This window comes from Coenobita brevimanus, chromosome 72 (genome assembly GCF_032717465.1).
Source record: "Coenobita brevimanus isolate Jiangsu-jjx chromosome 72, ASM3271746v2, whole genome shotgun sequence".
In the NCBI taxonomy this organism is placed as follows: domain Eukaryota; kingdom Metazoa; phylum Arthropoda; class Malacostraca; order Decapoda; family Coenobitidae; genus Coenobita; species Coenobita brevimanus.
Window position 1 is genome coordinate 16,544,690 of NC_137025.1, and position 25,000 is coordinate 16,569,689.

Genomic DNA, 25,000 nt, shown 5'->3' on the forward strand with positions numbered 1-25,000 from the left:
GATCACCCTCTTTATCATGTTTTAGTCCTTCATATTTGGTAGGGAAAGTCCATAGTAAAAAGGGACTCCCTCTAAGCCCATGAAGTGGAAACTGCCTGAAATATATCGAATAAATTGTTTTTAGACCTTATTTAATGACTAGAATTGGAATAATTGTTTTTGTTTATAAGTAACACGGAAGCTCAGAAAGTGAAAGGAGTTGGGTAGATTTCGTGGAAGGGGAACAATTTGGAATATCTAATTTATCTGTGTTTATTTTGATGTGTAGGATTCATGCATAATTTTTTGAGGCTCCCCTGTAACAGTTAAGATTTATATAGATGTTTGTGTTTGGAGTTAGGGAAGTTTGGAGAAGGGGCTGCTTGTTTCCTCTTGAAAGTGTAACATCTAAGACAAGGAACTGCGTGGAAGACAAGGAGCAGCGTGAAAATTATAACCTGATTTAGTATATCATTATCCAGTCGCTCACGTTTGGTATATTCGTTTTGTTCTGACGTGGCCTAGATTTTCTTCCTTTTGCAGCTTATTTCACGCAGCTTAGTAGTACAGAAAGATAACAGTACGGCTCAGCATCCTGTACACTGCACTTCTTCGTGACTGGCATCATATTCTTGGCTTAATCATCTTTTATATCTCAGCAATCAAGACTGAGAGATGGGAATTTTAGACCAAGTCAGAGTAAAAGAGTGTAGTAGGGATGAGAAAAGCTGTGTTGTTTTTGTGTGCTGGTAGGGAAGACTAGAGAGTAAAAGGGGACTGGTAACCTCAGGGACTGGGATCTACCTTAACTGATTATTTGTATCCTTTGCTTATTATGGTCAGATGGTGTGTGTGTGTGTGTGTGTGTGTGTGTGTGTGTGTGTGTGTGTGTGTGTGTGAATCTCTCTCTCTCTCTCTCTCTCAGGCTAAAACTATATACACACACTCAGTCCTAAAACTATACTTCCTCCTTCCTCAATGATCCCCCCATCCAATACCACAAAACCCCTCCCCCCCTCTCTCCCCTCACCTCATAAATCCCCTTTCTCCCCCCTCCTCCCCCTCCCCCTTTATCTGTGGCCACGCGTACTCTATATATACGTGTCTATATCGGTACTTCCTTATTTCCTCCTACGACTCCAAGGAGAGGGAGAGAGAGAGAGAGAGAGAGAGAGAAAAAAATTCTATGTGTTGTGTTAGTATCTGGCATTTTAGACAATAGGCCTTAAGCAAGGGTTGAGAGGGAAGAGGTTTGCTGATTGTTTTAGTATTTATATACTGAGCCAGGTAGACAAAGTCTATGGTCATTATTTTTGTACGGAATGTATCTGCGTGTGTCTGTCGGTGTCGAAAACTCAAATATCAGAAAGTATTGATTGTACAAGGAAAAGTTATAAATAAGAGTTGTTTAGAGTCACAACTTGAGTTCACATGTCACTCAGCCAGCATTTGGAGTCATCCAGGATGGATACATAATAGTCAAGTTTTCATCTAACATATTATTACAAGCTACCTGGCTCACAGATGACAGGTAGTCTTGTTTATTAATTAATTAATTAATTTATTATTATTATTATTATTATGTCCCAGCAGCAGTACCGTTTTTTTCCACTCTAACCATACCTCCTCACAGTCATAGTTCACTCACATGTTAATTTAAATCGCGTGATGGTAAAAACGATAGCATATTGAAGATGATGTAGTACAGGAGGGGTTGCTGGGTATTGATTTTAACACCGTCATTACGATAGCTGTCTCCTAAGTAAAACAGTCCAGCGGTAGTTAGAAAAAACGCCAGAAAACGTTATGGTGGTGAAAAAAGACGCAGTGGAGAACGTTTCAAGCCTCCTATTACCAGAAGTCTTTCCTAAGCCAAACAAACACCTCTTTCCCAATACCCTGTTTCTCTTCCTTCCCTCCCGTCTCAACATTTCTTCCCATCTATTTACGTAACGCATCTTCTCCTCAACCTCCTATATTTCCTTCTTACGCAAACATGTCCTCCTCCTCTCCTTAGGCAAACGTTTCCTCTCTTACCCCATCCATCCGCACATTGGTAAACGTTTCCCTTATGATCAGGAGCCATGGGAACCCAACTTATTACACCCTTGGCCTCCTATTAACCCCGATGTTGTTGCTTTCTTATGTTATTTTTGGGTAGGTGTAGACTAAGTAGATTAGCTGGATATATACTAGGAGACTGTTAGCATTTCTCCTCCCCCTTCCCCATCTCTCTCTCTCTCTCTCTCTCTCTCTCTCTCACTCAAAATTTTCCTCTTTTTATATACCATACTAAGGATATTACATTGTAGCCCGTATCCCGTGTATCTATGTTTCACAACTCTACCACCACACACACACACACACACACACACACACACACACACACACACACACACACACACACACACACACACACACACACACACACACACACACACACACACACACACACACACACACACACACACACACACACACACACACACACACACACACACACACACACACACACACACACACTTCGTCACATGTAGCATTAGATTCACCTTCAGTAAACACTTAAATGCCACTGACCATGTGCTTCAATCGGCTAGTCATATGTCGTGTGTGTGTGTGTGTGTGTGTGTGTGTGTGTGTGTGTGTGTGTGTGTGTATTGTGAAACAGAGAGACGATATTCAGTATAAGCTTCACTAATATCCTTGGTAGAAACGAAGAGGAAGACTGTCCTTGGTAAATAAAAAAATTAATGCGTAGCAAAAAGACGGGGGAGACTAATATGGTATAAGGGCGGAGGGAGATAATGAAAGAGAGAGAGAGAGAGAGAGAGAGAGAGAGAGGGAGGGAGGGAGGGAGGGAGAAGGTTAAACAAGACTGGGAATTCTAAGTTGTGGAATCAAAGACAGCCTTGTTCACTTCAAAGACTGCCTTGTTCAGTTCAGCCTTCAACCCCGTGTTATCCCCTTCACTACGACCACCTCTGTTTTACTTTATTCTTGCTGCCTTCTGACGACTCTATTCAACTTGGAAAAGACTAAGGCCCTGAGACTGACCAGTGGCGGGAATCCTAAGCTGTGCGGTGTTAGAGAGATTATTTTGCCTCTGCTCGTGCCACTTTACTTTGCTATTAGACTCTTATCATGAAAAAGACCGTGATAAGTTAGAATCGATCTGCCATCCTGTCACTACGGTCACGCTTTTTTTTATAATTCATTTTTATTTGTTTCCGTTGGACAATTATCTTAGAACTTGGAGGACCTGTAGACGTGAAGGGACAAACCAATATCTAACCCATTCAGTTCGTAAAGTCTCGCCTAGCCTGAAGAAAATAAAAATATCTTAACACGAATGAAACACAAATGTCGTTTTTGTAATGGAGGGGTTAGTGCTGTTAGTTAATCCCTTCAGTTCAATGACTTTTTGTAATGCTTGCCACCTACAGACAATTGTATTCGACTTCATAGATACGTTTAGGGCTGCAGAAGTTAAATATAATGTTCATCATCCCCTCCACAACAAGAAACCTGACCACAGCTGAATAAAATTGTTTGGAGGTAGCAGGAATATAACCATTAAAAGGTCACCAGCTTAAAGGATTTGAGAGAGAGAGAGAGGGAGAGAGAATAACTTTGAAGTAATAAAGTAGGTAAACGGACGCGGCGATTTATTATTTTCTTGTTTTATTTCTCGGCGATTTAATTCTTGCTACCGTCAGAGGATTTTATTGGGCAAGACCTAACAATTAAGGTGTTAGAAAATACACACTTCACCAACGCTTTCAGTAAGACTGGCATCTTGCTTTATTTTATTCGTACATCCTCCAGATGATTTTATTCAGCGTGAGAATTGCCTCGTACTGAAGGGGTTACTACATGACACTCACCAAATAGTAGCAGAGGAAGAAGAGGTAGATCGAGAGCCAAGGAGAGGAGGGGGAGGGGGTTGTATAAATGAGGACGTGTAAGTGGTGTGGTTGGAGGAACATGAGGTGTGGGCGTGGGTGTGGCAATGGGCCTACAAAATTAATACATGATGCTGGCTAGTCATTGATAACGTTGAGCCTTCCTTGCAACACGCAAGTAATCGCCTCGTTGAGCAGAAAAGATGCGCTATGTTAGGACCACCCTGCATATGGACTGTATTCTAGGTGACATGGGACACCAACACCTCTTCCTTGGCGATTTAGTTTGCATAGTACACCTTGACATTCTCTTGCCCCTGATTTCTGTCCTCTTTGCATCAGTAATACACAAGACGATAATATTATGTAAGGTGCTGAATAAATTGCAAAGGAAGAGGTGTTAGGAAATAATCAAAGCCAGTTAGGATACGATCGCGTGAGGAAGTTTGAGAGAGAGACGGCTGCGGTATTCTCTCTCTTTCTCTCTCTCACTCACGATTATGTTGGTGTGGTCGTATCAGTGGTGTGGACTTTGATAAAATTGCATAGCTTAGGTCCTTGCAGTAGGTGTGGTCGTACTGAGGGTTGTAGGCAAGATGGGTGTGGCTGTCATGAGTGGTAGCTGTGGGTATGAAAGCTGCTGTTTGTGGTGATGTGTATTGTTGGTAGTTGTGGTGGGTAGCTGTGGTGAATGTGGTAGCTTATTTATTTATTTTTTTTTATGGTGAATGTGGTAAGGAAGCTGTGAGGAGCTTTCGTAATTGTGGTGGATGTGGTGAGTGTGGTAGTTGTGGGTACGGAAGGTGTGGTGATTGTGTTGCTATTTTTAGGGTTGATGGTAGTTGTGGTAGTAGTAGTGGATCCAGCGTAGTAGCACCAGAGGAAGTGATTCATGTCTACACACACTCATACTCACACACACTCACTCCTTTCTTACTCATCTCTCTGTCTCTCTCTCCTAATTATTAATCCCTCCCTGTGTCTGTGTGTCTTTTCTCTATGCCTCCCGACTCTGTCTCCCCCTCTGCATCTCCCTCTCTCTATTTCCCACACTCCCTCTGCATCCCACTCGCTGTTTCTCTCATTCCCTCTGCATCCCTCTGTCTCTTTCCCTCCGTCCCTCCATACCTCTCTCTTTTTCTTTCCCCTCTTCCATATCTCTCCCTGCCCCCTCGCCTCCCCTCCATATCTCTCCCTGCCCCTCCCCTCCCCTCCATATCTCTCCCTCCCCCTCCCTTTCCTCTGAAGTGACACTAGTATGGAGCGTGCGTTGGAGATAAAGTCTGCTCATATATTTCGCCCAGTATTTTCCTGTGTCACCTTTAGCCTCATATATTATGCTACTTCTACTGCTACTATTTTTTTTTCTTTTTTTTACGCATTACATCCGTCCATTTGGGAATTAAATTGTGAGGATCAAGACCAGCTTTCGTAATACTGTTCAGCATTTTAAGTTGTAATGTGAATGTTAACACTAACCCTCTTAATACAATCCGTTGGCTCCAAACACGCCAATGACTGTGGCTACTACTACCTCTACCACCACCACCACAACCACCTTATCTCAGCCACAGACAAGAGCATGCACATCAGAAACACTGCAACCATCAGTCATCGCCACAGCTATTACCAACATCAAAGCTCCCGCCACATCACAGCCACGAATACCACCAAGTATCACCACCCAAGACGTAACAGACCTACCAAAACTACCACCACCAGAACCATAATTACCATGAAACACCACCACCATGATATCACTACCACAACAGCAGCCACCACATCACCTCTGTCACCGTCATTCGTTACTACCACCACCACCACCACCACTACACAACCACAACAACCACCACATTCTTCCCATCACCACAACAAGGCCATTGCTGAACAATACCACTACCACCGTACATCATCACCACCACAACCACCACATCCTTCCCATCACCACAACAAGGCCATTGCTGAACAATACCACTACCACCGTACATCATCACCACCACAACCGCCACGTACCATCACCACTGCATCACCACCACAGCTACCACAGCCTCCACCACACTATCCCAACAACCACAGAGCTTCTAATAATACTCTGGCGAGGATCCACGTGGTCTAATGCCCTCACACACACACACACACACACACACACACACACACACACACACACACACACACACACACACACACACACACACACACACACACGAATAACAAAAGTAAGCATACGTCATCCAACTCTGACACCCATTTCCCCCCCCCCCCAACGCGGTTTGACTTCACCAAGGTGAAATGAACAGAGGTCGCAGGAACTTTTGTGTATGCAATTATTTAAAAATTGGGTGTATATACTATAATATATATATGCATCTTATGGATGGGTGTGTATAACTTTTTTTTTTCTTTTTTAAGTACACGGTAATTCACTACTCTGGTTCCCCAGAGCAATTTCAATATTTTCGTTACTGATGAACCGATTTAAGTGAAATTTTTGGTACTTATATCTTCGCATCATTACAAGTTACGGTATCTGCTGGTAGACTTATGTTTTGAGAGCGGTCTTCAGCGGTTAAACACAATGCACCCGGTGTACCAAACTAGCGAATTTTCGGGGTAACTTATCTACAAGGATGGCTGCATTCTCTCATGTTTTTATCAGTTAACCAGAGGTGCTAGGCTTGTTTTAAAATCTTTTCCCTTAAAGTTGAACCCACAACAACGAAAACATCTTGGGTTAAGTCAGAGTCATAGATGACCGTCTGATCACTGGATAATTGCATTTGGCCAACTGCCGGCCACTCAGCTTTTTACTGGTAAAAGAGTAGCATAAATTTTCAGCATATCTTTAAATTCTAACGGTGGAAGTTTCCAGTTGCTATATATGATTGACATAGATTGAAGTTTACAGTTTTAAAGTTTCATTTAAATCCATTTGATAATAACGGATATATAGGCATTATTGTGGGGCCTCAGAGTCGCGAGTCATACTGTAGTTACCTCCGCCAGCGAAGTTGGAGGGAACTGTGTATTCACCTATGGTTGTCTGTTTTTTTGTCCACACGATATCTCCAAAAGTTCTCAATTTTCAGTGAATTTCAATGAAATTTTTTGTGGAAGGGTTAGACATGGGCTAAGAAAGAATTAAATTCTTGTTCGGATCTGGATCCTGCAGTGGCATTGGGGGAGGTATGCGCCGTCTTGAGTTCTTTTAGGTTGAGTCTTGTTTCTTGGAATTACCATTGTTAACCATGTGATTTCCATTGCTGAGGGAAGGCCACTCTTTCCTTTGCATGACTTGCGGAAGTGTGCAAATAGCTGATGCAGTTTTTAATCCGCGTTCTGGGTTGTGTATTCTTGCAAGTAGTTGTGAGTCATCCGTTTCCTCTCATCATTATCATCATCATCATCATCGTCATCATCAGAGTTATCAGAAGTCTGCAGCTAAGTCAAGGTATCCCCCCAACTCTCGGTGGTTTGCGGGACTGGGACCCTCTCTGCCTGTTTCTCTAACGTCTTCTCACCTCCTATCTGGGTTTTTTCCTGTTATGCTGACCCTTTCATGGGATCCAGGCATACAGTATTTCGCGACATTTGTAATCACTCCCCTCACTGTTACTTCTGCATGCTTTTCTTAATCCAGTCTCCCCACCTCTTGTCTGACTCTTTCCTGCCATGCTTACTATGTCTTCGGGTACACTCAATTTCTCTCTCTCTCTCTCTCTCGCCACGATTGCCGTTTTGTAATATCCAGTTATATCATTTCATTAGTTATCATACGTAGCCACACCTCCGTACCATTTTAGTTCCTGCTCTCTTATGACTTGTTTAATATCGCTCACTCTTATTGCTCGCCCGAATTATGCTCGCCCTAGTAAGTGTGAAATAGAGTTGGGATGATGATGATGATGGTGATGATAGATTTGCCATTGTATGTGCATATTAATTAGGTCGAGGTTCTTGTCCTTTTGCAGCTTATTTCACATAGCTCAGTGGCAGAAAAAACACTACTGGGGGTCAGCATCCTTTTCATATCGATTCTTCGTGACAAGCATCATACTCTAGTCTCAGTCTATTGCTGCAACTCCTTCCTTTGCTGGAGAGATGGCAGTTTTAAGCCTAGTTAGAGTGAACGTAGTATAGGAGGGTGAAGAAGAATGCATGTGGGGGGAAGTAGTAGTATTGTTAGGTGGAAAAACGGGGTGGTGCTGTGTTTGAGAGAATTTGGGCAATGCTGTGAGAGAGAGAGAGAGAGAGAGAGAGAGAGAGAGAGAGAGAGAGAGAGAGAGAGAGAGAGAGAGAGACCAAAACCCCCTTAGGGAATACAGCGTTGTGCCGGGTCATTGATAGTACATTAAGGTTGTTTTCACTCATGATTGTTTGTCCTTACGATAGTTTACAGAATAACAATAAGAAGATCGTGCTGTAATTAAGAAGTTCCTGTTGGGATGACGATAGAGTAACATATAACTTTTTGATGAGTGAATGAAAGAGCACAGGAGCAGAATCGTTGTCATCATCACTACCACCATCATCCCAGCCTTAATACCCACCTAAGAGATCGAGTGATATCCAAAAACAAAGTAAAACAGCAATATTGAAGAGTGTGATAAATAACGCGCCCACACTCGTACGTTCTAATAAATGTATAACTAAGTGAATAAATAAGAGTGTTGTATACATGCTTTAAAGTCGACCTGGGAAATGTGGAGATGGACTTCCGTAGAGTTTGTTATCGGGTTCATCTTAAATTGTACTCTGCTAATCGCTTGTCCAGTTAGAAATAGGTCTTTCATGACGCCCTTTCTAGTTCTTCGTGTTGTTGGTGTTGCTGCTTTCGTTGTTGTTTCGTGTAGTGAAGATATGTTGTTTGTTTTTATATGTAAACATTCCGGAGGCGCGTGTCCTGTTTACATTGTTGTCCGGTTGGTTTCTCTCTCTCTCTCTCTCTCTCTCATTAAATATCACTGTCGTAATTTCCATGGTTAGTTTATGTCATCTGTTTCATAATTTGCCCCTTCTTACGTTTTCCTTCCATTTCTCCATTTTTCCATCCGTGCCCGTGCTTGCGTCCTTCACTCGTTTGTTACTTTCCACATTGTCCTAATTTCCTTCCTTCCTCTCACGTCTTCCTGCCTTTTCTTACTCCATTTTTCAAGCCTTTCTACAACCTACCTCCTTCCTATCCACTCTCACTCTCTCTCTCTCTCACACACACACACACACACACACACACACACACACACACACACACACTCCACACTGAGTCATATCCTGTTCCCTTCCTATTAAATGGAAATTAATATAGAAGTAAATAAAGGATTGTGATAGTGAATATTACGCTGAAAAGTTAGTCAGAATGGAGTACAGGAGAGAGAGAGAGAGAGAGAGAGAGAGAGAGAGAGAGAGAGAGAGAGAGAGAGTTACCTTGAAGTGATAAAGTAGGTAAATGGACGCTTATGTGGAAAGGAACTGAGTAAGGTAAATAAATGACGTGGTTTATTTTTATGCATTATATCACCTTACTTCTAATTGGCTTTGGAGGATGACTTCTACATAAATCCCGTCACCACGAGGCCTCTTTAAACACACACACACACACACACACACACACACACACACACACACACGAAAATACATGCTTCAAAATACATTGGTCCGTAACAGGATGTGAAAAGCGGGATAGGTAAATGTGAAATGGGTAATAAAATTCAATAAAAATGGAGGGATAGGTAATATCATTGTAGGTTTAGTTAGGTATGATTAAAAAATAACATAGGTAAGAAGGCAGTGTAAAATGAAGGGAAGGGTAATGTGTAAATGTTTCCAGGCGGTAGACATACGTTAGATATATTGTTAATAATTACACATAGGTAAGAATAGGTAAGAAAACAATAAGGCAACGAGGATAAACGATAAATACAGTAATAGTTATACAGAAGCAACGGGAACTTTCGGAATAAGGCAAAAATGTGATGAACAGGGATTTGGTAGAGTACAACACATCGGGAGCCAAAGTAAATTTACATGAAATGGACGTGTAAGAGATATTTATATATTTTTAAAAAGTACTGTAGCGGTGAATAATACATGAACAGGGAATAGGCAGGAAAATACGATGACTTTGAACCAACGATTAACAAAGAGATAAGAAGTGGGTGAAAGAAGGCCTAGGTAATCAAAATGAAGCAAGTGTTTCTGACAAATTTTAGTCTAGCGGAGTGTTGCAACCCGTGTGACGTCACCAGAGATGCCATGTGCCTCACGCGCTGTCATAATGTTTTGTTTTATGACTGCTTTTATGTTTATTGATTTATTTATTAAATTTTCGTTCTTGTTCATTGTATTTCCTTATTTTTTTTATTAGGTTATTTTTATTGATCGTTGTCATATTTTCTTTTGTTTTCTGTCATGACATTTTAAGCTTCGTTATTTTGTCGGCCTATCGTATTTCATTATTATTATGATTATTATTATTATTAAACTCGCTGTTTGCACTTCCATTCCTTTCTGTATTAATTTATTTTTATTTTCGGTTTTATTATTTAGGGTTAGCTTTGAAACTTTTTTCTAAAGTTGAGTTTGTTGGATTTTGTCGTATTGAACTTACTGTGCACTTCAGAGTATTTTGTTTCTTAACGTATTTTTTCATATATTCCCGTATTTTCTTTTTCCCTCATGATTTTTTTTTTTTTGAGGGGGGGGGATTTTTTTTTCTGATTGTGTGTGTGTGTTTTGCCCATTTCCTGTCAGTATATTGTCATGCTCTCGTGATGCTTTGAACTTTAATGCCACTCCTCCCTTCCTCTGTCGTGCCTTTCGCTTTCGTTGGCTCCTTCCCACCTTTTATTCTTTCCTTCCCTCTCCATTCTCTCTCTTCCCTCTTTCCTTCATCGTCTCTCTTCCTTCTCTCCTTCTCCCTTTCTCTTCCCACTTTCCTTCCCCCTTTCTGTTCCCTCTTTCCTTCTCCCTCTCTCATTCCTCTTTCCTTCTCCCTCTGTCTTCCCTCTCTCCTCCCCACCCCTTCCCTCTTTATTCTTTCCACTCCTTCCGCCTTTCCGTCTCTACACCCCTTGACTCCATTCTCTCCTCATTACTCCCTCTGCTCTTTCCTTCCCCTCCCTCCATGCTTCCCTCCCCTTCCTTGTCCTTCTGATATATAACTTTTTATGGGCAACAATCATTATCATTCTATCCAACCCCGTTCCTCTCCCACTTCCCTCACCCTGTTATTTCCCTTCTCAGTAGTCCCCCCCCCCCCCCAACTTGCCTCTCTCACCTTTCCTCTTACTTTACCCTTCCGTTTTTTTTCCTCCATTTTCTCCTTATCCTGTCTTCTCCTTGCTTCCACTTTCCCTTTCGTTTTCCCTTGACCATATATATTTTCCCATTTCCTGCCCCTTCTGTCTTTCTCTTTTCTCTTACGCCCTCCTTTCTTTTCACACTGTCCTCGACCTCTTCTTGCACCGTCTCTCAGCCTTCTCACTCCTCTGATGTATATTTCCATTCCTTTTCTGTACCCCGTCACCTCATCTCTCTCTCTTTCTCTCTCTTTTTTTTTTTACTACATGATTCTCCCCCCCCCTTCCTCCTCCTCCTCCTCCTCCTCCTGCTTTCCATTGCATGTGTTGCCCTCGTGCCCTTTAAATCCCCCCCCCCCCAGCCAGTGACCTTGTTGGGGCGGGGAGCTTCTGGGAACAGGTGTGTAGAGTGTTTTGATTCCTGACACACTTGTACACCTGACACACAACAGTACACCTGACTCACAACAGTACACCTGACTCACAACATTACACCTGACACACAATAGTACACCTGACACACACACACACACACACACACACACACACACACACACACACACGTTACAATACACCTGCCACACCTCAGTCACATGGTGGCATTTGAAGGTACTATACAGTATATGCACGTAGGAGGAGGGCTGGGCCTCTTAGGAACGGGTTGTGGAGCCTATACTCAGAGTTGAACACAAGGCAAGGGACAGAAAGCATGCCCACCTCAAGTCATTCCCCAACACCTGCCTCGTCGTACTTTTGAGATGTAAGTCACATTGAAGAGATCATGAAGGTGAAATATGTAAAAGAAACTGCCAGGGAAGAAATGCTGAGTTCCTTATCGCTGGCGAGAAAACAACTACAAAAAGGGATTCTTAGGTATTCTTTTAACGCCCCTGTTTTTGTTGTAATGTGTACAGTATGTGTTGTGAGAGGCCTGTACAATTCAGATACAGAGATACATAATAGGATTAGTAGCCTATTATTTCAACCTCTTCATTCCGATGGCATAGCGGGTATTGTGTTCCTACCACCGGGGGATTTTGCTCGTCTTTAGAGAAACTTTCAGGGTGGGAGGATTACAGAAACTTTCAGAACAGGAGGATTACAGCTTCCGTTAAGCCCTTCACTACTAGAAATGTAACCTGAGTTGAAAAAATTGTCTGGTGTTAGGAAGGAAATAACGTCACCGAATTGAAGAGGTTAATGCCTTCACTACGCGAGGTTTGTTAAGCCGAATAAAATCATCCGGCGTCAGCGAGATTGAAGGAAGAACCCATTACACCATTTTATCAAGAACTCACACTAAATGACGGTAATCTGAAGAAAAAGTACAAACGCAGTGCCGTTGCAGGGTTTAATGGAGACAGTTTGCAACCCCTTAGACTACAAGACATTTAAAGAGATAGATTGGAACCCCGTAACTTGCAAGAAATTTAATAAGAGTTTGTATCCCCGTAGACTACAAGACTGAGACAGATTGGAACGGCGTAAACTAAGAGAGAAAAATGTTAAGGGACAATTTGTATCGCAGTAGAAAAGAAAATTGGTTGTAACTCGCATACTACAGGACAGTAAAAAGACAGTTTGTAACCCCGTAGACTGCAGGACAGTAGTTTGTAACCCCGTAGACCGCAGCATAGTAAAAATATTTGTAACCCTGTAAACTAGAAGACAGTAAAGAGACGTTTATAACCCCGTAAGCAGCAAGAAAATAAACAGACGTCATTGCACTTGAAGGTCATTATTTGGTACGAAGAGGAAAATGTCATCACAGCGTAAGTTTCGTGTAGATGCAATAGATGCGGGGATGAGCCAAGGGTTAAAAAAAAAAAAAAAAAAAAAAAAAAAAGTAAATTGTTTTATCAGTGTATACGTTTACGTCCTTCCCCCGTCCCCCTCTGATGTGTGTGTGTGTGTGTGTGTACCCAGTAACCTTTAGAGGAGAGAGGGAAATGCTGCTGAGGGATGAGGGAAAGGGGAGAAGAGGAGATAGAGGATAGAGCGAGGGAAGAAAGGAATGAAGAAGAGGTTCGGAAGGATAGAAGAAGAGCGTGGAAGAGGGAGAGGGAGTGGAAGGGGCGAGGGAAAGAATGAAGGGTTGAGTAGATAACAGTAAAGACACATGGGTGTAATGAGGGACATAGCAGGGAGGGAATTTAAAATAAAATTACGAAAAAATGTGAAGACGAAGAAGGACACAGAATAGAGGAATTGGAAGTAATGAAACAAGGGTACAGGAAGAGAGAGAGAGAGAGAGAGAGAAACTTAAAGGAAAGAGGGATGGGTGAAGGGGAGGAAGGTTCTGGGGGCGAGGGGGGGAGGGAAGGATGAGCGTATATAAGCGGCTGGCGCTAGGCGGAGTTGTGACTGTGTAGCTAGCTGGCTGCAGTGGAAGGTGGAGCCCTGTGTGTCTAGCCCTTCCACTCGACTCTGCCACGCTGTTACACTCCTGCTTAACCACACAAGCCCAGCCTAACCACAGTTACGCCTGCCTCGCTCATCGTTACATTGACGTTACTCCTGCCGTTACTCGAGTCCTGCCTCACTCCGAACTCAACATAACCTCACAGCTTTACTCCTGCCATATTCAGCCTTACTCCAGTCTTACAGTATTGTTTGACTCGAATTTGGATTATGATTTGAGTCCAGCGAGAGGTAGCATTACTTCTGAACCACATAGCATCACATCAGCACTCCAACCTTAAGAAGCGTCTATCTTCCTCGACTCCAAGGTGGATTACGATTTGAGCGAGATGTTGGGGAGTGAAGTGAGCCCGTGGAATATTGGGGGAGTGGGTGGAGAAGGAGCGGCACAGTTGTTAGCGTGGTCGCCTTTACTGGGTGGCGATCCTGGTACCACGAGTGTACTGGACCAACAAATGGCCCTCCTTCAGCCCCCGCCCAGCCCCCACGCCCTGCCCATACTCATGTTGCAAGGGCTCTTACTCCTGCTTCTGTGGTATACTGGAGCTTCTTCGGTTGATCCACACTTCGTCAGACTACTACTGCTACATCACTAACGAGGCAGTCTCCACCATCATCTTTGTCACCTACGCCGTCATTTTCATCGTCAAACTCCTCCTCCTCCACCATTGAGGAAACCATCACCAATTACGAACCCACCTCCACCATCCATAATCATCGTCACCACCACCGCCTTCCTGACCGTCCTGCCGCCCACAGGTACCTTCAGATAGCCAGAGGTATTGGTGTGGGCGGGGTGGCAAGATGTGGGCGGGGCAGGGCAGGACAGCATGTAGGAGGGCGGGTGAGCAGTGATGGAGAGAGGCCGCCCACTGCCCCACCACCACCATCACCACCACGAACACCCCGCCATGCCGCCCATGCAGTACGCCCACACCACGCCCACCTCCACCCATGAGGGACGTGGTGAACCCAGTGATGGAGTGGAACATTTTAGGTGGAACAATGGTAGTGGAGGTGGTGGTGGTGGTGGTGGTGGTGGTGGGGGCAACAGTGCACAGTGTTCCATCTCGTGCAGTCGTGATGGCCTGGTGATGACCTACAGTGCCAACCCCCCACCCGCCCGACCTCCTTGCCCCCTCTGCACCGCTCTCGCCGCCGCCACCGCCACGCCCTGTCCCTTCACCCACCCCACCCAACCCGCTCCTCAACCCGCACCCGACCCCGCCACCACCCGCAGTGTGTGCGAAGTGAGCCGTGGCGAGGAAGCCGCAGCTGGCCGCAGCCTCACTTTCAGCGGCAGCCTGGACCGCTCTGCGCCCAAACCAACACCGCAGCGCCCATACGGCCGCCGTTGCAAGAGCACCGCACACATCGTGCTGCAGAACAACCAGCCTCCTCCCCCACCCCAGCGGCCACATGAGTTTCACGCCACCCCAACCCCTGCCCCGCCCCAGCAGGAGTCCCGGGGCCGCGCCAGACACAGGGCCGCCCCTCAAACACACCCCGACCGTCCAGAGGTAGGAGGGGCGGGGTGGGAACCAGGGGACGCCGCTGGGGCGGGTGATAATGCAGGTGCAAGTGGAGGCGGGGGTGTCGGTGTTGGCTTGGGTAGGGGAGGGGGCTGTTCTTGCCACCACTGCTCCACTCTTTACAGCCTGGTGACCTCCCTTGCCTGTCCTTGCCACCACCATCACCATCACCACCACCACTGTGGTGGCCAGCAAGGTGGGGGTGGTGGGCGGCCCACCACCAGGTCGCCCACCATCAGGACCTTCGACTCCCACTCCTCCTACGACCACATCCCCGTCCCAGCCCCACACTCCCCCAAGCCGTCCCGTCGTCGCACCCCGCCATCACCACGCCCCTCACCCTCCCCAGAGCGGCGGGGCAAGGAGACCGCTCCGCCCCACCCGCACACATCGCCCCAGGCCCAGCGGAGGGTGCCGCGGATGGGAGCTGCGGCGGCCGCCGCAGCGGCAGCAGCCACACCAGCGGCACAGGTACCATATACCACCTGATGCCGCACCCACACTACCACAACCATACTCAACATTATGTACCATTATCAGTCAACAGTTCATCAGTCGTCGTCATAATCTTCAGCATCATCACATTACCAAGGCAGCCTTTCCCATCACTTCATTGTCCATTACCCTCCACCTGTACATAGGTTCGTCACACCATCACCAGTTGATCTCATGTGTTCATATTGTCAATAAAAAAATATGTTTTGTAATAATGTGTACTTCCTTTCCCTTTTGTCCTGCATAACCTGCCCTGCCCGGTGTCAATACACACGACACACGCGTTTAGTCACATTCACTGTGTGGGTGTCCACAAACTCATGCATTGTTTACAAAAATTCATTGGCTCTGAACATCGTCATCCTGCCTCTTTTTGCCACTCATAAGTGGGATGAAGTAGGGCTCAAAAAGCTAGGGAGAGAGAGAAAAAAAAAAAATGTTAGTGGGAGTGAGGTGGACCACACACGGTCACACACCCACACCAATGAAACCCCGGTAATCCAGACTCACCATCACAGGATGTATTGAGGTGCAGTTTATATAAAGAGTAAGTTTTTTAAAAATTCAACTTTATATTTAATACTGCATTATTATATGTTCAGTTGTTTACACGCAGTCCAACTCATGTAAACCCAGGAGAACTTTGTGGACACCCTGTATAATAATTTAGATTTTCAGTATATTCACTTTTCAGCAGTTGCATAGCTTCACTGTAGGTCAGGTGCATTTGGTATTTCCACTTGTAGAATTACAGTTACTTCTGGTGGTAACGTTGAGTTGTGTGAGAGAGTAATGATATGCAGAATCCAGTAGTTGGCATTTGTAAAGGTCAGCACACACACACACACACACACACACACACACACACACACACACACACACACACACACACACACACACACACACACACACACACACACACACACACACACACACACACACACACACACACACACACACACACACACACACACACACACACACACACACACACACACACGACTACTATTTGTCCTACATGCATAAACCTTGCAGTCATCAGAGATATGTGTATACTATTCTCTCATTTCTTACCCGGTCTCCCGTCCCCCACTCCGTCATTAATAACCCCTTGAGTACGAGGGCGCTATCCTGTGCTGACTAAAATCATCTGGTATTCGTATAATAATAATAATAATAATAATATCCACCGTGGTAGTGGGAGGTTTGACTGGATCTTTGGTGAAATGATGGATTGTGGTTTAGTCATGGTAAGGGATCATTTCTTGTTGGCTTATAGGAGATTTCGTAACACCTCTACCACGACGATTTATTTTGTTAGGCATTAGTATCCACTTTAATGTTTATGTGAAAAAAGATATAAATAAGTGATAAATAAGCATTAAGGTCTGATGTCAAGTAAATCGCTAAAAAGAAGTGCTACCGTTCCTCGTTTACAGTAAGAACACGGCACAGAGTTGCGTGAGGATATTTATTTATTTACTTATTTATTTTTTTTATTGTAAATTATGTTTGGCACGTCAGTCCTGCATAACACAAACATGATAAAACTTACATATATCGGTGTATGATAAATCGAAGTATATCTAAGGGAGATGGAAGAGACGAGGTAGAAACAGGCAACTTGAAAAACCTTCCTTACGAGAGTCCCTTCCTGGATGTGATATAATCCTCAGACGAGAGCAAGAATGAAAGAGAGTATTATTATCTTGGTGAATCTGGAGACCACAAACGATACTTCGTGAGGTAGATAATCTTTTGAGTTGCAAGAATGGAAGAAAAAAAATCGTCATTGTAGTGAATGGGTGAAGTACAGTTCCTGGATAGAGTACTGTATAATGAGTTTAGAAATAACCAGGATGTTCATGTCAAAGAACCCTGAAAGTTGAGATCAGAAAATGATAGTCCAAAAAGAAAAGTTTGGATATACAGATTGTGGAGAGTTCAGATATACAGAGATTAGCATTGTGAAGAAGTTCAGGTTTACTCAGATTCTAACATCCTCACCCAAACCCGTATATGCAGAGAGATAAATAGTTAATGTACGGAAGTTATCATTTAAAAAAAAATTCGTACGGAGACTTATTTCGCGTAAAAAGGCTCACTTACCTACTTTAACAAAATAAGAAAAAAAAATTATAAATCCGTTTTTAACTCCTCCCCAAAAGCTAGTTAAATTTTAATTGCACGCGGTTCTAAAACTTGACATGTATCCTGATTTTACATGCCAGCATTGGACTCCACATTCATATTAGGGAAATTATCACAAGCAACCTTTGCATTAAAATTGTGCGCCTGAGTCAACTCCAAGAGAATAGGAAGCCATTGCAAAGATGAATAAAAATCGTATGGAGGGAGTGAGAGTAAAGTAGTAAAATTTTCTCTTACGCTGAGAGGGTTATTGGATTTGTTTTTTCCTGGGAAGGGGAAGCTGCCCCTAGGTTGAATAAAATGTTAGTACCATACTTTAAAGTTAATTCACATTCTAAAAGAGTTAAATAGCGTTGAAGTGTACTGACCAAGAATGTAGCCTACCTTATAGTCTTGTAGTATTTACTTATGTCAACCCTTGGACTGAATAGGAAAACTGTTGACGAAAATACAATAAACAGATCCCTCAACTCTCAAGGTTAGGAGAACTCTGGTACAATATTATGTTCCAGCTCACGATTGACGATTTTACTTAGCTGAGAGGGACCATAAGATCTTGGGACCGCTTAATCTCTTATCATTAACCTCCACTACGGGACAACTGAAATGCTTTTTGTTCCAGACGATTTTATTCAGCTAATATTAAGTTTAGGAGGTTGAGTGTGTTCATGCTGTTACCATTAACCCTCACAGTCTTTTATTCCAGCTAAGATAGATGATTTTCTTCAATACCGGGTGAATCATGGCCGCCTGAGTGGGTTGAACTGACCAAGGTGAAGTGGAGGGGAGTAACAGCCAATAGATAGTTTATGGGTGACCAAGTGTGTGTGTGTGTGTGTGTGTGTGTGTGTGTGTGTGTGTGTGTGTGACAATATGCATGAGGTATCGTGGGTGGCAAATAGTATACCTTAATAAGATGATGGGGAGAGAGAGAGTACATACAACATTACCAGGTGCCCGAGAAGGTATATTTAATCATAGTCATTAGTTCCTTTACACTCACGAAACTGGTTCCAAGCCCTTGAATAAAATCTTAAAGTATAATTCATCAGCAATGTTGTGGGCTTCGATGTGCGGGTTAATTGATACTTTCCCTACCGTGTCAAAACCTAATATTGCTAAACTATTCATCAATTCGGTAATAATAATAATAATAATATGCGGGACTGTACCCTTGGTGTTCTAGGTCATGTGCCGATTGGTAACGCCTTCAGTCAGTCCGTCTCCCGTTACTGAGCTGCAGCGGCCTTCACACACACACACACACACACACACACACACACACACACACACACACACACACACACACACACACACACACACACACACACACACACACACACACACACACACACACACACACACACACACACACACACACACACACACACACACACACACACACACACACACACACACACACACACACACACACACACACACACACACACACACACACACACACACACACACAGAGAGAGAGAGAGAGAGAGAGAGAGAGAGAGAGAATCAACATAGGGCGTGCTTGGCCTTGTGTTAGGGGAGGGGCAATGAAGGGTAAGGAGCGATGGGGGGGCGAGTTACTGAGCTGGATTCTTGTGGTCAGAGGCTTCCAAGCATCTACTCCTTATCCATGTTTACGGCACTGGTGTAGTCTCCTTTATATTGTTTATGGAAATTATTTGGTTAAGGTGACGTGGATAACATGCTACAGAATATTGGAGTGTAATATGTAAGCTGAATCGCAAGGGAAGAGGTGCTAAGGTGCATCGTAATTCCCTGAGAATGTGGGGTACAGGTGAGAAGTTGCAGCCACAGAAGAAAGAGTTAGGGTGTGGAGAGGGATGTTAGGGAGTAAGGCATTGAATTAAAGTCTAGGGGGGACTGCTGTGTGGATGAAGTGGTATGGTTATGGTGGGATGGGGTGTGAGTACATATGGGGAGTGGAACAGGGAGACAACCATGAGAGGAATGGACATGGAAGGTGAGGTAGGGTTGTTAGGGAGATGTACAGTAGCGTCGAGGGAGAGGTATGTGCATAGTAGGAGGAGAAGGTGATGTGGAGGTGGATGGGGTGTACGAGAGGGAGATACATTTGAGAGGGTTGGGCTTGGACAGGATATAAGGGGTGTGAAGTATGAGGCGTTTTGTATGGGGGAGAGAAGAGGTATGTGTACAGAGGGATGGGAATGGGGTATGGATGTGGGTGGAGAGCGGGATAGGGTGTTAACCATGATGTGGATGGAGAGCGGGATAGGGAGTTAACCATGAGAGGAATAGATATGGACAAGGTAGAATGGGTATGGGAAATGGATGGTTTTTGTGTGAGAGAGATGCGGTATGACAGTGGAGGTACTTGTTCAGGGAGAAGGGCAGTGTGGGTATATATAGGGATAGGAAGAGAGGTTGTTGATGGAGTTTATAAGGGGTGTAAGATGGTGAGATATGCTGTAGTGTGTGTGTGAGATAGGTACGGCGAGAGAAGAGTTATGTGGATGAGAGGAGGGAGGTAAGTTGTGGGAAAAGATGGGGAGAAAGAAGGGAAGAGAGCTTAGTGAGGGACGGGAAGGACGTAGTGAATGGGGATAGAGATGGTGAAGGGGTCAGGGATAGAAAGTGTATTTAGAAAGGGGAACAGAAATTGCAATGAAAGGGTAGGAATGAGATAGGTGGGTATAAAGTTGGATAGTAAATGTATTGAACAGGAGATAGAGATGAAAAGGAGCGGGGTGAAGAGGGGAATAGTAGGGAAGGGAATGAAGAAGATGCTTAAGAGAGGTTAATGGAAAGGGAAAGGGAATGAGGGGTGAATGTACAAAGCGAAATGGGGTGTTTGCGAAATTACAATGCGGATGGGGGAAGTAAGAGGGAGAGATATTTATGAAATTGAGGCTAAAGAATAGAAGCTGAAAGTGGAGCAAGGACGCATACCAGGGGTGTCCACTAGATGAGGTGGACGATAGCAAGTAGGAAGTAACTCATTTAACTCGTTTATCTAATACCACTGGCCTAATCCCGGACTTCATCCTGGGTGGTCGCGACAAAGGTTCCTCCCAGGATCTCTCATATCCCGCCAGGCAACGGAATTATATCACGTAACATCTTTTTCTGAAACATATTCAAACCTCCGTGTTAAGATAATGTTTTTTTGACGAATCTCTGGATACAACCGCTCCTCTCCCCGTCTCCTTAATCTAAGCCTTTCTCATCGCATCGCATCCACACTACCTCTTGCCAGTTCAGGCCTTTGTTACCATAATATTCCCTATTCGCTAATCCATGTATCTCATCATTATCTTCACTCATCCTCCATTCCATGTCAAGCCAAACCGTACACCCCTGTTTATTCCATTTAATCCCTCTCCCACCCTCCGTTCTTGATTTTCGTTCGCGGTTTCCATCCGGATTTTTCCAACACAAGGTTAAACATTCTTCATTCTTTAACATAGCTGAATGAACTGAAAGTTTATTGATTCATTGTGATGGATTTACACAGATTGTGTGCGTATATCTATCTGTCTATGTCTTTAATATGATACATAATGTTTTATATATATATATCCATCCATCATCCAATCCTACGTTGCCCCATGAGGAGCGTAGGAGCCCGGGGCTAGGCAGTTGGTCCTGACATTTAAGATGAGAGTGACCAACCTCACTCATCCCTGAGTGGCATTACGTGAGCAATAAACCCCAACCACCCCTTGGATATAAACCTTCACCGGCTCAATCCAATTGGAGCACAATAATTACCCACTAAACCACCAGGCGCCAAAATATGATTATATGGTTACCACCCAGCGTAGTAAATGGTTTCCTGGTGTACAGGAAACCATTTGGCTTGTCACTCAGTGTAGAGTTACCCACAGGCAAAAGGAAGAGGAAAGAATGAAGGAATGAAAGACAGAAAAGGGAGTGTAAAGTCACCCGTAGGCAGAAGGACGAGGAAAGAATGAAGGAAAGGAAGATAGAAGAAGATGGAAGGAAAGAAGGATGGAGGAGAGGATAGGGCAGACACCCGAGAGCAGCACTACATTGAGTGAGTGGATGGTGAGCACCTCCACCTATCACATTTTATATATATATATATATATATATATATATATATATATATATATATATATATATATATATATATATATATATATATATATTATATTATATATATATATATATATATATATATATATATATATATATATATACACACACACACACACACACACACACACACACACACACACACGTATAATGTGTGTGTGTGTGTGTGTGTGTGAGAGAGAGAGAGAGAGAGAGAGAGAGCAGTATATCAAGAAGCAATAACCAGACAAAGGCAGTTTTTGACCACAAGCCATCAGCTGTAATTTTCCGTCATTTTTGCCAACCTCCGTTCCCCACCACTGCCACACCAAGGCCTCGCGTCCTCACTCTCTCTCAGTACATCTTTTTTTTTTTTTTTCCCTTGTGTAGTTCTATAGCTGTTTTATATTTTGATTATCATTTCAAAGCCAACAATATTTGCAATTATTATTATTATTATTATTATTATAATTAATTAAATGGTGGCAGCCTGTTTCTTAGTTTATTCTTGGAGACGTTGGACCCAGAGGCTAAGGTACCATAGACTCGAACGTCAAAGGTCCTGTTACATGATCGGAAAACTTTCATCCATTTTTGTGGTTAATAAAGTTCTATCTCTGTATCTTTAGCTACCTAGCCGTGTATCTGTCTCTCTAGGGGATTCTGATATGCACGTAGACCACTAATCTTTCACTGCAAGGATTTCTCTCAGCTGAACAGAATCGTCTCGTCAGCGTAAATGTCATACCCAGACTGGCCCATAGCAGGTGCAGAGTTGATGGAAAAAAAGAAGTGGAAGATGTGGCCACTGGGATTGCACTAGGCTGAAGGAAATGGTCTTGTGTTAGCCTGAATAAATTACCAGAGTGCTTGAGAATGAGGGAAAAGGTTGATAGTACTAAGTGTCTATAGCCTACCTACTGTGCCGGGATTTACTGATTTTATTTTTATTTGTCTTGTGTTTGTTGATACCTTTTACTGTTTTGACTCTCTCTCTCTCTCTCTCTCTCTCTCGCACCATACAGTAACCAGCCAAGCACAAAATAATAGGACTCTCTCTCTCTCTCTCTCTCTCTCTCTCTAATGCACCATACAGTAATCAACCAAACACTCAACAAAATAGTAGAATGTTTTTGTGTGTCTGTGTGTGTGTTCGTAAGCCTTGAGTTGCTACCATATACACGGGATTTAAGGAGACAGGTAAACTCCTCAGGTATGATTTAAGAAGGCAGTTTTATTTCACTTTAGGTAAGATTGAAGAGACATGGTTGGTACTCTGTTTAATATACGTGTGATTAAGCCTCTTTAACCTGGGAATATTTGTAAAGTATTCTTGTAACCTCCGAATATTATTATTATTATTATTATTTATTTTGCTTTTAAGACTTTTTTTTAGTCTTTGTAGTGACGTATAATTCATTCACTTAAACCAGCTGGAGATTTTCGTCCCTTTGCAGCCTGATTCTCACAGCTCAGTGGTGGAATGAGGCAGTGCTACGGTTCTGCATCCTGTCCTCCACACCTCTTGGTGAATAGCACTATATTTTTAGCATCAATCTCAGCATAGTTCAGCATTCAAAATAAAACGATGCCAGTTTTACGCCAAGTTAAAGTGAAAAGAATATAGTTAATGAAGCTCACGGTCCTGCCGGTATTTTGTTTATTTTGTATTGTATTTTTTGCTATGCCTAATGTACAGGAGGGTTGAGGAAGCTAAAGTAAAGATGTAATATTAGATTTTGTACTTTTGCTCATAACGATTGAATTCCTTAAGAAGTATTGTTTGTATTTCAGACATAATTTGGAAGATTCGAAACTTCACTCCTAACGTAAATAAATATTGAGGCAAGGAGGAAAAAAAAAATACCACATTGAAGATGCTAAGACCCTGAATCTTCTCACTTTTAATTTCATCCATGTGTAAGTTGGGGGGAGGGCAGCGAAATGGCAGAGGACGGGGCGACATAGAGGCGATTTGTTTGTGACCATCCTTTACGGGATTAAGGCGTCTGGCAATAGATAGATATAGATACTACCTGGCAATTTTATTTTACATACGGGGCGATAGACTGTCCTTATCTCATTCTAGTAGTTCAGTTACTCTTCTACAGCAGTTATCCTCTCTTCTTATGTTCTTACGTTCTTATAAGGGTCGTGAAGGAAATATGTAACTCCCAAAGCCAAATAAAATCATAAAAGGGTAGCGGAAATAATGTTAAGGGAATAATTACGTATTAGCATCATACAGCCAGACGGAAGCATTGCGTATAGAACGGTGATGGAATTAGAAGGGATCACACGCTGGGAATGAGTCAGTGTATGGTATAGTATAGTATAGGAGGATGTCATCATTGACGTAACAGGATGTGTGTGTATGTGTGTGTGTGTGTGTGTGTGTGTGTGTGTAAAGAGAGAGAGAGAGAGAGAGAGACCGGGACCGTGGGTGTGGTGTTTATGTATGTGGGAATGTGTGGTCGAGCGTGCTCTGCATTTTAAATGATTATGTGCGAGCTGTGTGCTTGGTTGTTTGTCTGAATGTTCGTGTGTGTGTGTGTGTGTGTGTGTGTGTGTGTGTGTGTGTAACGAGAGGGAGAGAGCGCGTGGGTGTGGTGTTTATATATGTGCATGGGGTTGTGTGGTCGAGCATGCTCAGCATTTTAAATGATTATGTGCGCGTTGTGTGCTTGGTTATATGTCTGCCTGCTGGGAAAGGAGGTCCGGATGATGATGATGATGATGATGTTCTTTGTGTGTGTGTGTGTCTGTGTCTGTGTCTGTGTCTATGTGTGTGTGTGTGTGTGTGTGTGTGTGTGTGAGAGAGAGAGAGAGAGAGAGAGAGAGAGAGAGAGAGAGAGAGAGAATTATATGAAAAATGAATGGGTACTGGTTCATGTTATACTTACTGGAAGATATACTCGTAATTGAATCAGTCATCCTTCATAATACAGGTCAGTCAGAGTTGTAGTCATGGCCTAGGAGGCTCCACGCCACCTTTCCCTTAACCTGTTTATTGTCCACATGACTGCCGGTGTATTCTCGCATCTTGTATATTAAAATATTTTGCAATATCTGCACACAAAGGAAAAGGAGAATATACCGTACTGGGAAGGACGGTTTTTTAAAAGTAGGCCTCGCAAACCATCGC

The 25,000-nt window shown here is 43.5% G+C and overlaps 2 protein-coding genes across 7 annotated transcripts in view; both read left to right on the forward strand.

The window, feature by feature from the left end:
* The window catches only part of Pkn (serine/threonine-protein kinase N), a 724,111-nt gene that overhangs the window by 332,044 nt on the left and 367,067 nt on the right, over positions 1-25,000 (forward strand). The gene's annotated exons all lie outside the window — the stretch shown is intronic.
* Positions 14,508-15,794, forward strand: LOC145407040 (uncharacterized). The gene has a single exon (XM_080278064.1). It carries the CDS (start codon positions 14,509-14,511, stop codon positions 15,616-15,618), a length of 1,110 nt encoding a protein of 369 aa, XP_080134190.1. The 5' UTR covers position 14,508; the 3' UTR covers positions 15,619-15,794.